The sequence below is a fragment of the Myotis daubentonii genome, chromosome 3 (genome assembly GCF_963259705.1).
Source record: "Myotis daubentonii chromosome 3, mMyoDau2.1, whole genome shotgun sequence".
Taxonomy (NCBI): domain Eukaryota; kingdom Metazoa; phylum Chordata; class Mammalia; order Chiroptera; family Vespertilionidae; genus Myotis; species Myotis daubentonii.
In genome coordinates, this window is record NC_081842.1 from 8,344,793 (window position 1) to 8,358,154 (window position 13,362).

Here is a 13,362-nt window from a genome sequence, read left to right on the forward strand (position 1 = left end):
TCTGAGGAAAATAAATTGAGCTAAAAGAGCCGTGATGTCACGGGAACCGCCGTGATGACGTGTGTCTCTGCTCTGTGCGGGTCCCGGTGGCGGTGGTGGAAGCTGGGCTGGGCCACATCCACACTCAGCCCAGCCCCTTGAGAACTGGAGAGGCCGGGAGCAAACGGGCCATCAGATCTAGCCATGATTTATTTTAAAATACATCCTGAATTCAGAGCATATGTATACCAGCAAGGCACACCTGTGCACATGCGGGCATGTATACACACATGCACATGCACCTGTGCCCACACGTGCACATGAACAACATGCATAGGAGTGGAATTTGTGGAGGTGTGATGCAGGAGGTGAAACTGAAGGGCCCTGCTGCCACTTGGTATTAACTATGGGGTGGGGGGGGGTCTTGGTCAGTTCTGCCTCGCTGTGTGCCTGATCCTGTGTGAACACAAATGTCCATGGGTAGAAATGACTGGCTGTGGACATCACCCCTGAACCCCCACAGATACCTGGGACACCCAGGCGATGGGCCAGCCCACCTGCTTCTCTGGCCCAGATCCCACCTCTGCTTTGACTGCCGGGTCGACCTGGTGTGTAGGAATCAGCCCCTGGCCACTTGACGTGATGAGAAGTGTGTGCCAGAATGCACACGCACATGTGCCCGTGCATATACATACCTGAACACACACATACCTTCACAAAGGCATATGCATACATGTGCATACCCATGCACACAAACCCATGTAGGCACACAGTGCACACACACATCTATACATACACATGCACTATGTGCATATATATACACACATACCTACACATATACACGTGCACCAACACGTGCGCACAAACATACATAGGTGTGCACACATATGTACAGGCACACCCCAAAGAGTAGGGGCAAAGCTTAGTGGTCATTTAAGCACCAGCCTATTAAGAAAAGGGTGAAATCACAAGACTATGCTCTGGAATAATTTCCGTCCCTCCCGGTATAAAGCCTGAGAACACCAGGGTCCAGGTGACCCGTACGCAGTGGGATTTGTGGAAAGAAAAGCTCTTCTTAAAGAAAGTGCTCCCCAAACGCTAAATAAATCAGCTTGCCCTGTGACATCTCAGAGGAGTTAGTGATGTCACTTGATCTGGGCTCTAGCTCCATCAGGGAGCGGGGCGAACATTACACCCACAGGCACTTTATTCCAGGGGACAGGTGGTGTGGAAAGTGGGCAGAAAGTGTGACCTGTGGGGGCACTGGGTGGTGTTTTCAGTCCCTCCTCCCAGGGAGGGCCCTGCCTATAGCCAGAGGGTACCCCAGCGTGGTGGAGTGGAGCCTGACCCCCTAAAATGAGAATGCGGAGTCCGGTGAGGCCCCAAACTGCCTTCTGGAAGGGTGTGTCTGGCAGGATGGTGTGTAAGGCTGGCCAGAGATGATGGCTCTGTCCAGGAGAAGGGAGACCCAGTGCTGTCCCAGTCTGTCCCCATCCTCTCGGCAGCCCAGAGTGTGAGGTGAGCCTTGGGAGTCAGAGGCGGGGATTCCGGGGACCCCAGAGCACTCTGAACCGGGAGGTGTGTGCAGGAGCCTGGGGGTGTCCTTAGAGACCTGAAACGGGAGCTGGGATGGGGGAGAGGACAGCTGGCTCTCGCTAGGTGTGTCCAGCCTGCTTGCAAAACCACTGTATACGTTAAGCCCCCACCACGGAGGGCCAGGAGCCCAGGAGCCTGACTTCAAAGGACTCGGTGCTGTCTGTCCCGGCAGATGCAGAGCTGGGTGCCCCTTTGCCCCGCTGTCTGTGCCGGTGCCACACACCTGCATGCAGCTTCATGCGGCTTCTCCCCGGTCCTCAGGCACTATTCCTGACCAGCGCGCCTCCATCCCCACAGCCTGCTCCACCGGCTCGCTTCCTGGTAAAGATCTGACAATGTCTCTCCGCGGTCAGTTCCCTGCCCAGGACTTTGCAAGAAGCCTGACCCCCGGGCCAGCCCAGGGCCGTCGGGTGAGCCTCCACACTTACACACAGTGGGGAGGGGGCCGCTGCCTCCAGGGACCCTGCCGCCCGGACGTGGCGCAGGAGCTGCATCTCGGGAAGACGGCGGAGCAGGTATGCATTACTGACCACTCCCTGCTCACACCCTCTCCTGCTGCTTCCACCATGAAATAGTGGCGGCGGCCCAGCGGCAGCGCCCCCTTGAGCAGGGGCAGGTTTGGTGTGGAAGGAGATGTGCCCGCCTCTCGGGCCGCACGTGACTCTGGGTTTGGAGGGTGCCCTGCCTTAGGGTGTGTGAGGTTCCGTGTCCAGAACGCACCTCCCCAGCCCCTCCTGGTCTGTTTCTCCAGGACACAGAGCTCCTGAAACCCTGGGAAATTCCTAAGCCAAAGAGCACGAGGAGCCTCTTTTGTTCTGATGAGGTGACTGTGGGTGGGCTCCTGGGCGGCTCCTGGAGGAGGGCTGGTCACCAGGAAGACCAAACTGTGACTAGGTATAAGCTTGGAACTCTCAGCCCCTCCCCATTCCTCAGACAAGGGGAAGGAGCTGGATGGAGATGGAGGTGATGCTCCACCATGCCCACGGAGGAAGCCCCCACGGAACCCCGATAGCACGGGTCCGGGAAGCTCCCGGGTATCAGGAGGGTGAGGCTCCCTGGGCTGAGGGCTGCATTAGTTCCACCAGAACCATGCCAGCCCGGCTCTACAGCTGTCGGTCGCCTTTGGTCTGAGCGCCTGGCCCGTCCTGCCAGGACCCCTTAGGCTGGCTGACCCTTCGAGGGAGCCTTTAGGTCCCACCAGAGCTGGGCTGAGGCCTGCGGGCAGCTTGGCCAGGGCAGCCCCCCAGCCCCCTGAGACGCAGCCCTCACACATGGCTCCCACCTTCCCTGAAAGGGCTTTCTATTAATAACCATACCATTAAGTACTCTGAACGCTTGAAAGGAAGTATTTATTACGTGTGTCCTGAGCCAGCCAAGTCCCAAGGCAGCGTATTAAACGTTGAACATCGAAATAATAAATGAATCATTGATTTTCAGACACCAGGCCATGGATGCATCTGTTCTAGGCTGTTGGGCAACCACGGGTGCCCCTCTTGGGTGGGGGCTGGGCAGCGTGCATGGGCAGCGGGACCACAGTGGTCTCTGAGCAAGGACTCGGGTGCAGGTGGTCTGTTTGCCAGTGGACCCAGAGAGGGGAGTGAGGTGGGGAGGGTGAGAAGGGAGGGGCAAGGAGCCACAACAGTGCCTGTCATTGCTGGTTACCTCTGGGGGCTTAACCCCTCCCAGAAGCCGCTCTGATACACTCTGAGCAAGGGGAGGTTGGCATACTTATCTACCTACTTGGTGCCGAAGGACCTGGTGGTGCCAGTGCCCAGTACTTTCTGCTCAGCCTGCTCTGGACCTGAGGCAGGAAAGTGGGGCCCCGAAGGTCCTGGAGTGGGCACCTTACAGTGCCTGGGCCGCCCCACTGCAGTGAAATCAGAACTGAGGGCGTGTGGCCTGGGCACCCAGCATGGCTGCGGGGTCTGTGTGCAGCACGCAGGCCACTGTGACAGGACAGTTTACATGGTGCTGCTTAGGTAGGAAGAGACACATGGAAATCTGGGTTAGCTGACTCCATCCTTCCCGCCTAATCCAGTGAGGTTTGGTGCCCTTGGAGGTTGGCATTTGGGGCAGCCAGCCCTTAAGTTGGCCTTTCCCTCACCCCTCCTTCCTCTTCTGTTCCTGTTACCCCAATATTAGATGTGCCAGAGGCTGGCTCAAGAGGCGCTGGCCCTGCTCCCAAAGGCTAAGCCAGGCCACAGCCGGCTTCCCCCACCAGGGCAGGGAGTGGCTCCTGGGCTTGAGGGTCTGATAAGGTGGGTGGAGGACAGATGAGGGTCTCTAGCAGGTGGTCACTCCTGCTCCCTGCCTCCCACTCCACTGAGCAGGGACACCCGTGAGGGATGGAGGTTTGGAAATGGACAGGCTGCTGGGAGGATAGCCTCTGTTTGAAAGGGGAGAGCAAGAACTCAGGCTGCCAGAAAGCCAAGAAGAAAGGCACCTGAGCTAAAACTAGGAGGCTCGAACAGAATGTCCAGAAATGCCATCTATAGTGCCAGGTTTGATTTCACCATCGCTAATTATTTAAGTCACATAATGCAGAATGAAACCTGGGAGAAGGACGCTGCTAACGCCTAGATTTCAACCTGTTCAATGCTGCACAAGTAAGTGTGGAGAGCAGGTTCTTTCTGAGAATGATGCACAAAGACACCCGCAGGTAGCCGTGTGCTAGGAGGACAGGCCTGGGGCCCGGACCACTCTGCCTTCTAACGCCTGTGCCTCCGGCTCCTCCTGTAGAAAGTGGGATGAGATGGCAGCCCCACTTTCGGGTGCCCTGGCTTCCAGCTGAAATGAGCGAGGCGCACAGTGTTCCGTGGCCGAGCCCCAGGGGTCAGTGCCTCCACTTCCCCATCTGTGAAATGGAGATGGGAATTCCTCCTCCTGGGGATTCTGTGGGGATCAATTACATAGGATGCATGTTTTGGAGGGAAAAACTCTGTCAGGAGCCCTGCTCTTCGATGAGAAAGTTGAGACTTAGGAGAAGCGAGGAGTAATGTAGAATCCATGCATCCTGCTCAGATCGGCCACCTCACCACAACCTGAGCCCTTTTTGCACACACCGCCTTCTTCAGGTCAGTGACGAATGTGCAATGATGGTGGAGTGTGGAGGGACAAAGTCGCCTCCAGCACAGGACAGTCACTGCCAGCATTTGGATGCATCCCTTCCAAACTCTTTAAAAAGAGTTTTTTCTTTTATGTGGTTGTGATCGTATCTATCACACCTTCACTTTAAGGCTTTTATTTTAGCTTTTTAAAAAATATTTTTTTTAAATTGATTTCAGAGAGGAAGGGAGAAGAAACATCAATGATGAGAATCATTGATCGGCTGCCTCCCACACGCCCCCGACTGGGGATCGAGCCCACAGCCCAGGCATGTGCCCTTGACCGGAATGGAACCTGGGAAACCTTCAGTCCGCAGGCGAACGCTCCATCCACTGAGACAAACCGGCTAGGGCATCTTTTAGCTTTTTAAAAGTCCACATTTATTCCTTTTAAAATGCTCAAGAGATTTTTTTTAAAGTACAAAAGCCTAAAGATATCCAGGATTCAGATAAGATTTCAGGCAGGTGCTGACTGTTGGTTTCTCCGTTGCTAAAGCCTACATTTCAACCTGTTCAAGTCCATGCTGCCACGATTCCTCTGGTGGGGCGGGGGAGTCCTCCGACTTCTGGCAAACCTCCCCGCAGGTGGCCACTCCAATAACGACAGAAAGAGCATGGCGGTAGCAGCCAGTGTCATCGCCAGGCAGAAGCTTTATAATCCCGGGATCGACTTTTCTCAATGAACATTATAGGCGTTTCTCAGACTATCTGAAACCCTTTCCAAACACCGTTTTGACGATGACATAACAGTTTATCAACGCAAATGGCATACTTTACGTAACACAGTTATTGATATTTATTTCAGGTCGTTTCCAATTTTTAGCTGATGCTGCAAACGATGCTGCAACATGTTTTTATCCAAGGTCTGGGAGAGACTTTCCTTAAAGAGCTCTAGAACCCAGGCGCTGGGTCAAAGGATGGAAGGGTGTCACTGCCTATTTAAAAGGTGGCTGGGGCCTGGCCGGGTAGCTCAGTTTGTTTAGAGCATCAACCTGATATGCCAAGATTGCAGGCTCGCTCTTCAGTCAGGGCACATAAGAATCAACCAATGAATGCATAAATAAGTGGAACAACAAATCAAATGGATGTTTCTCTCTCTGGCCCTCTAAAAATCAATTTTTTAAAAAAGGAAAAAGGTGGCACTTCAGAGCAGAGTTGCCCTCCGCCTGCTGGTCTGCCTGGGTTATCACACCCGCCCCTCCCTCAGCTCACTTCTGGTCTCTTTTATCCCCCCACATTTTTGTTAATTGTAGGGAAAAAATTTCTATGGCATTTCATTAATTACTCGAGGCAGATTATTTATAGTAATTACATAATTGTTACTAATTATATTTCCCCTTTTGTGGACTATTTGCCCACCTGAGGGTACTGTTTTTGGAAGGCTTGGTTAAAAGCACACATTAACTGCATGGAAGATGACCTCTGACCCCGAGGCCCAGCACTGTGCTGCCCCTGCCCCTGAACACCTGCGGGGAGTGAGGTGCCAAAACAGAGGGGCGAGTGCCACACCGTCACCTTGTGGGCTCTTTGGAGCCTCACATGCTACTACTTTAAAGTCAGTTGGGTTTTTTTTATTAAACTTTTATTTTGAGACTAGTAGCCTTGCCATGAATCCGTGAGCCAGTAGCTCGCTGCCACCCTCCTGTAGCTCCCTCCACTTTCCACCCCCCCCCGCCCCGCCCCTTGCTTGTTACCCTGCCCCCTCCTGTAGCTCTCCACCATCTGCTTATAGCTCGATGCCCCTCTTCCTGCTGATCCGTGATCTGGTCGTTACGAGGTGGGTCATTACGCATCAAGGTGTAATGACTATTTGCATATTACATCTTTATCATATAGGATGGCGTGGGTTCCCATGCAGTTGTAACCCCCCCGCCCCAGGGGAGGCATCTTGCACAACTCTGGTCAGCATCACATCCAGGACGTGGACACTGACACGGTCCAGTACAGAGCATCCCCTCCCAGGGGACTGCTTTTCTCTCACCACCCCAAGTCAAGTCTCCGTCCATCCCCACTTATGCGCCTTCCCCTCTGGTAGTCACCATGCTCTGGTCCTGTTGTCTATAAGTTGTATTTTTTTTTTTTTTTTTTTGCTTAATTCCTTCATTGTTTTCACCTAACCCTCCCCAACCCGCTTCCCCTCTGACAGCTGTCAGTCTGTTCTCTGTATCTGTGAGTCTGCTTCTACTTTGTTTGTTAGCTTATTTTATTCATTAGATTCCACCTGTAAGTGAAGTCATGTGGTCTGTGTCCTCCTCTGACTGGCTTATTTCACTCGGCACAATGCTCTCCAGACCCATCCACGCTGTTGCAAAGCCACAAAGATGCTTCACGTTGCCCTTTTACAGACACATCCATGTCCCACCTTACCCTACACGCCCTCCTAACCCTTGGCAACCACTAGTCTGTCCTCCATTTCTATAAGTCGTCACTTCAAGAATGTTCCATAGATGAAATCACAGGCTATGTGACTGGGGTTGGGTGTTTTGCCTGCAGCATCGTTCTATCAAGAGTCATCCAGGTTGCTGTGTGCCTGGACAGGTCAGTCCTTTTTATTGCTGCATAGTGTTCCATGGCGCGGGTGGACCAGTTTGTCTAACTAGTCACCCGTCAAAGACCATCTGGGCTGCTTCTAGGCTTTGGCCACTATGAATACACCCGCTGGGCATGTTTGCTGGCTCAGTGGAGAGGGCCGGAGAGTGGGACAGAGACAGACAATCCTGTGGAGCCTCCGTTTTAGACCAAGCCTACGCAGCACTCCAATACATAATTGAACAGGCTCTTTGCCTCCGGACACAATGTAATGGGCTACCAGGAAAGGCCATTTGGGCTCAAGTTCCAGCAACCTTTACAAAAACAAAAACAAATGCTGTCTCAGAACAAACGGATCTGAAAAAGGAATAGACATCGATTAACAGTAATACCACCATTTTCACCGTGATTAAAAGGAGTTGCTAAGCCAGTGTTTGTGCTGAATTCAAGCATTTTCTAAATTCCCATGTGAACAAAGAATCTCTGATGGTTCTGCCGGAGAGAAAACAGCCTGCGAGCCTAAGTGTTGCCTAAAACAGAGTGGGAGAGCCTTGCCCCTCCCTCCCGTCCCTCCGGAAAGAAAAAACTTCCACCCAGAGCGGCCGGTGGGGCCAGGACAGTGTCTGTGTCCTCACCGAGGAAGACTTGTGAGTGACTCTTTTCTCAGTCTCTGGACGATGTCTGGGTGAGAACAGACGAATGACATGGAGACCTGGGCTTGGACTTTATATTTGGTGTGGTCAGGTTTTAAAATAAATCATTTTAGCTATTTGAGTAGATGTGAAGTGAGATGTCAGTCATTGTCACTTTAATTTGCATTTCCTTGGTATCTGCTGGTTGCTGAGCCTCTTTTTATGTGATGATTGGCCACTGTATGGTCCGCTCTGATTTTTATTCATCCGTTGTTCCTGTCCTGACTGCTTTTAGACCAATCAAATGTTTTTGGTGTTTTCTTTTCTTTCATTTTAATATATTTTTTATTGTTGATAGTATTGCAGTTATCTCCCATAATCAAATGTTTTATATTTTTCCGTTTTGCTTCTTTTACTGGCTTCTTAGCCAAACCCTTATGTTGTTTTGTTTTGTTTTGAATTTTGTTTTTGTGGTTTTGCTCTAGGGCTGGAAATCCCGATATCAAATTCTATTTTGAGTTACTATTGTATTACTTCAGTCTTCTCTCTTTATACAGGAGCCTCTCATCGCCCACTTCTCACTTCACACCCCGACGCTCCCATTCCACAAGGATACAGACTCCCAAATGCGAGAGCCCTCTGTCCACCCCATCCTTTGTGCTGTCCTTAAGTCTTTAACATACATTTTTTAAAACCGTCACACAAAGTAATCAAGTATGTTTTTTTCTTGAGGGAGTTATGGGGAGGAAAAAGCATCACCACTGTTACCCCCTTGCTGATCGCTCCCGGGGCGATCCTTCCCTTCCTATTGTCCAACTTTCATCTGGCCTCGTGTCCTCTCACCCTGAAGGACATCATCAGCATTTACTGTAGGACCCGCGTGCGGACACGGATTCTCTCAACTTTATCTGAAAGCATCTTTATCTGCCCTCATCTTTTAGAGTATTTTTGTTGGACAAAGGGTTTGGGGCTAAGTTTTTTAAATTCAGCACTTTACTGGCTTATACCGTTGTTTTCCAGTTTAGATCGTGTCTGATGAGAAGTCAATGAAAACTCTCGTCATTGTTCCCCTGAAGGTAACGTGTCTTCCTTTGCTGGCTGCTTTCAAGATCTTCTCTTTATGGTTTTCAACAGTCTGACTGTGATGTGCCTGCATGTGTTTTTCTTAGTATGTGTTGAGGTTTTGCAGAGTTTTTTTGACCTATAAATCAATCTTTTTCATCAAATTTGTGGACTCTGGCCATATTTTTTTTTTCAAATAAAATGTCTGCCTATTCTCTAAGGCTCTGTTGATTTTTTTCTTCAATCATTTTTCTCTTCTCCAGATTGAAAAAATTTCTATTGATCGGTCTTTAAGATTACTGACTCCTCCTGCTATTTCCAATCTGCTGTTAAGCCAATGCAGTAAAATTTTCACTTCAGTTGTACTTTTCAGTTCTAGAACTTCCATTATTTTTTGTTGTTGTTGTTAATCCTCATCCAAGGATATTTTTCTATTCATTTTTAGAGAGTGGAAAGGAGCTAGGGAGGGAGGGAGAGAGAGAAGCATCAATGTGAGACACATCGATTGTTTGCCTCCCATATGTGGAGGATGGAATCTCCTACCCAGGCCCTTGACCAGGAATTGAACCCGCGAACCTTGGGTGTGCAGGCCCGTGTTCTAACCACTGAGCACACCGGCCGGGGCTAGACTGCCCGTTCTTTTTTATACTTGCTATTACTCTGCAGTGTTTAATGATTAAGACCATATTTTCATTTAATTCTTTGAACACATGTATTATAGTTGCTGTGTAGTCTTTATCTGTAAATATAACATCTGGGCTATACAGGGGTTGGTTTCTATTGACGACTTTTTTTTTTCCTGACTATGGTTTACAGTTTCTGGTTTTTGCATCTCTAGTCCATTTTGTGTGTGTGCTGGACATTGATCACTTATAAGCTGTAGAGACTCTGGATCATCTTCCAGAGAAGCGTTCTGACATTTGTGGTCGTTGGCAGGTCAATTACTGTCTTTATCACCTTGACCTTTTACAGGTTTGGTTTTATTCTTTGTTAGGCTGGATCTGAGAAATGTCCTCAGTGTCCCCTACTTGCAGGCGTCAATGTTCAAATCTGTCTTGCAGATCTTGTCAAGGCTTTGCTGTACACGTTGTTAAGGTAGGTCTAGTGTGGGCCTTATTCAGAGCAGGGCTTAAAGATGGCTCACGGGACACATCTTGGCCACGACCTGTTTTGGTATGGCCGTTGAGCTAAGAATAGTTTATATATACATAATCTTTTTTAAAAAAAATGTTTTTATTGATTTTAGAGAGGGAGAGGGAGAGAAACATCAACCCACTGCCTCCTGTACGCCTCCTACTGGGGATTAAACCAGAAACCCGGTATGTTCCCTAACTGGGAATTTGAACCAGCAACCTCTCAGTACATGGGACAATTCTCAACCAACTGAGCCACGCTGGTCAGGGCTAATTTTTATATTTTTAGATAATTGTTTTCAAAAATCCCAAGGAAAAGTTTGAGACAGAAACTGCACATGGCCCTAAAGCCTGAAACACTTGTCCGCGCCTTCACAGACGAAGGAGGCTGAGCCCTGTGGTGTGGTCCTCAAGCCAGTGTCCCAGTTGAACTGAAGTTAATGAGGTATCAGCGAGGCCTTTTCTGTGGCTCTGCTGGGCCCCTAGTCTTTGTGCCGTTCTCAATTCCGTAACAGCCTCTTCCTGGTAAGCCACAGGGACTCTCACCCTACACATGCTGACGCAGCAGAAGCCTAGGGCTTACAGCCCCCCCCCCCCCCCAGACTCTGGCTCTCCGCCGCCTAGCTCCTTCTTCCCCCTGCTCTGCCTGCCTCAGGGGTGCCAGCCCCCCTAGCGCTGATCTTCGCCTCCTCACCCAGCTGCAATGCACCATGCTACACGAACAGCACGCAGCAGCTGTGTTCACACTCAAACTATTTCACATGGACATCTGCTTTCTTTCATTTGCAAACGTTACTCTAGCCCTGGCCGGTTCGGCTCAGTGGATAGAGTGTCGGCCTGCAGACTGAAGGGTCTCAGGTTCCCATCCGGTCAAGGGTACATGCCCCGGTTATGGGCTCGATCCCCAGTAGGGGGCGTGCAGGAGGCAACCGATCAATGATTCTCTCTCATCATTGATGTTTCTCTCTCTCCCTCTCCCTTCCTCTCTGACATCAATAATACTATTTTGAAAAATCAGATTAAAACAAGATTCCGTGTTTTTTTTTTGTTTTTTTTTGTTTGTTTTGTTTTTTTTTAATATATTTTTTATTGATTTTTCACAGAGAGGAAGGGAGAGAGATAGAGAGAGTTAGAAACATCGATGAGAGAGAAACATCGATCAGCTGCCTCTTGCACATCCCCCACAGGGGATGTGCCCGCAACCCAGGTACATGCCCTTGACCGGAATCGAACCCGGGACCTCTCAGTCCGCAGGCCGACGCTCTATCCACTGAGCAAAACCGGTTTCGGCAAGATTCCGTTTTTTAAAAAAGTCACTCTAACTGTACTTTCCTTACACAAGAAACTTATATGCCGTTAAAAGTAAGGATTGATGCCGGAACCGGTTTGGCTCAGTGGATAGAGCGTCGGCCTGCGGACTGAAAGGAAGGACTGATTTTGTGGCGTTCCCAAAATGTGTCCCACTGCCTATTCCGTGGAAGGTCCTGTGCGCCTGGGTGGGGGTGGGGATGGGGGGCAGTTAGAGACAAAGTAAAAGGCACAGTCCCTAAATTCAAAAGGGTTACAGTCAGGGACGCAGGAAACCAGTGCTAACAGGAGGGGAGTCAACCTGCTGTGGAAATTCAGAGAGAGAGGCGGTTCACTCCAATGATCTGCAGGGACTTGCGGCAAGGGGGCCTCGGGGTGAGTCTGGAGGAAGCACTGGGGTGTGTGCTGTAGGGTCTTTAGCGAGAAGGTAGTAACCTTGTTCTACTTCCTAACAGCAGAGTAACGAGAAAGCACCAGACAGAGGGTTTTGCAAGGGCTAACTGCCGTGCAGCCCGCGGTGGGGATGAATCCGGTGTCCTAACCGGCCCCCCCGGAGGCCTCCAGCGTTGGGTAAAGGCGAGGGGATGGCAGCAGGCCCGCACAAGGAGGCATTACCTGCGTCCAGTGCCACTGGCACCCAGGGTCTCCCCTGACCACATGCTGTCCGTGACTCCAGGGCCATGCCTGTGTCCACATGCCATTTTCAGTGCCCCCCCACCCCCCCGCGCCGGGTCATCCCGAGCCCCCCCTCGGGCCCCGCCCCCCCGTCATCCCGAGCCACCCCCCCCCCCTCCGGGTCATCCCGAGTCCACAGTGGCTCCCGGCTCGTGTCTGTGTCCAGAAGTTGTCGGTGACCCGCCCCCACCCGTGGCTGCCCCTCCACCTGGGGAATCTGCGTGGTGGGGCTGGGGCCGCCCGCTCTCCAGGTGCGATGGAGGGGCCACGTGCACCCACCCTGGACGTCGTGCACTCCGCGGGGAGCCATGTCCTGGGAGCCCCGCAGTGTTCCCTCCCCCCCGCCCCGGGAGGCTAGGTCCCTGGTCCGCCCCAGGGAGACGCCGGCCCCAGGGGCGGCTCCCAGCCCTGCAGCCACTGCAGCTCCGCTCCGCTGTGGGCAGCTGCCCCCGGCTCTCGGCCGCTGCCGCTTTCCCTCTGCGCACCCCACGCCGCCGGGCTGCCTTCCGGTCGGAGGTCGGAGGGCAGCGCCAGCCAGACGGGGAGCCCTCCCCTTTAAGACGCGCGTCCCGGAAGCGGTCCCGCGGCAGCGCCGGTACCGGAAGTGGATGCGCCGGCAGCTGCGGGCGGCCGGCCGGGAATCTTCCTCCCGCGGCCGGGCAGGCGTCGCTGTCGCGGCCGGCGGCGCCGCTCAGGCACGGGCTGGCCGGGGACGGCCTCGGGGCTGCCCATGGGGCGCGGGGGGCCGGGTCGGTGACGCCGGACGCCCATGGACGCCCCTGAGGAGCCGCTGCCGCCCGTGATCTACACCATGGAGAACAAGCCCATCGTCACCTGTGAGTGCCCGTCGGCGCGGGAGGGGGCGGCGGCCGTTGCAGGCGGCCGGGCCCCGGCTCGCCGGCCCCTCGGCCCCCTCGCACCCCGCCGGGCCGCTCCCTGGATGGAGGTGTGGCCGGGGCGGCGGCGGCAGACCTCCGTCCCGCGAGCGACCTCTGACCCCGGGAAGACGCCGTCCCGGGCCGTTTCGTGCAGTTTGACAGCGCCCGGGGCCGGCGCGCTTCCCAGGCTCGGCTGTTCGGCCTGCGACCGCAGGGTCCGTCCTCCCGGCCGGGGGTCGTGTTGTCCTCCCGGCCGGGGGTCGTGTTGTCCTCCCGGTCACACCGCTCCCCGACCCCGGGGAGGGCCCTCGAGGCTCGCAGACTGGGGAGCGAGGACGAAGTTTGCGTGCGTTTACAGGGTTTGTACTTGAGTTAAGTGTTAAATAAATGGAGGGCGCAGGTCGTCCGTCTTGCACGGGCGCGACCGGTCCGGACCGAATCGAGACGGCGGGCCAGGGCTGCGCCG

At 52.9% G+C, this 13,362-nt stretch overlaps 1 protein-coding gene across 5 annotated transcripts in view; it reads left to right on the forward strand.

Moving 5' to 3' along the window:
• The first annotated feature begins 12,640 nt into the window (after positions 1 to 12,640).
• The window catches only part of TRAPPC10 (trafficking protein particle complex subunit 10), a 79,847-nt gene continuing 79,125 nt past the window's right edge, over positions 12,641 to 13,362 (forward strand). For all 5 annotated transcript variants that reach the window (XM_059686580.1, XM_059686581.1, XM_059686583.1 and 2 more), the window contains exon 1: positions 12,641 to 12,854. In XM_059686580.1, the coding sequence (XP_059542563.1) occupies positions 12,788 to 12,854 (67 nt within the window). In that variant the 5' untranslated portion in view covers positions 12,641 to 12,787. The remainder of the gene's footprint in view (positions 12,855 to 13,362) is intronic.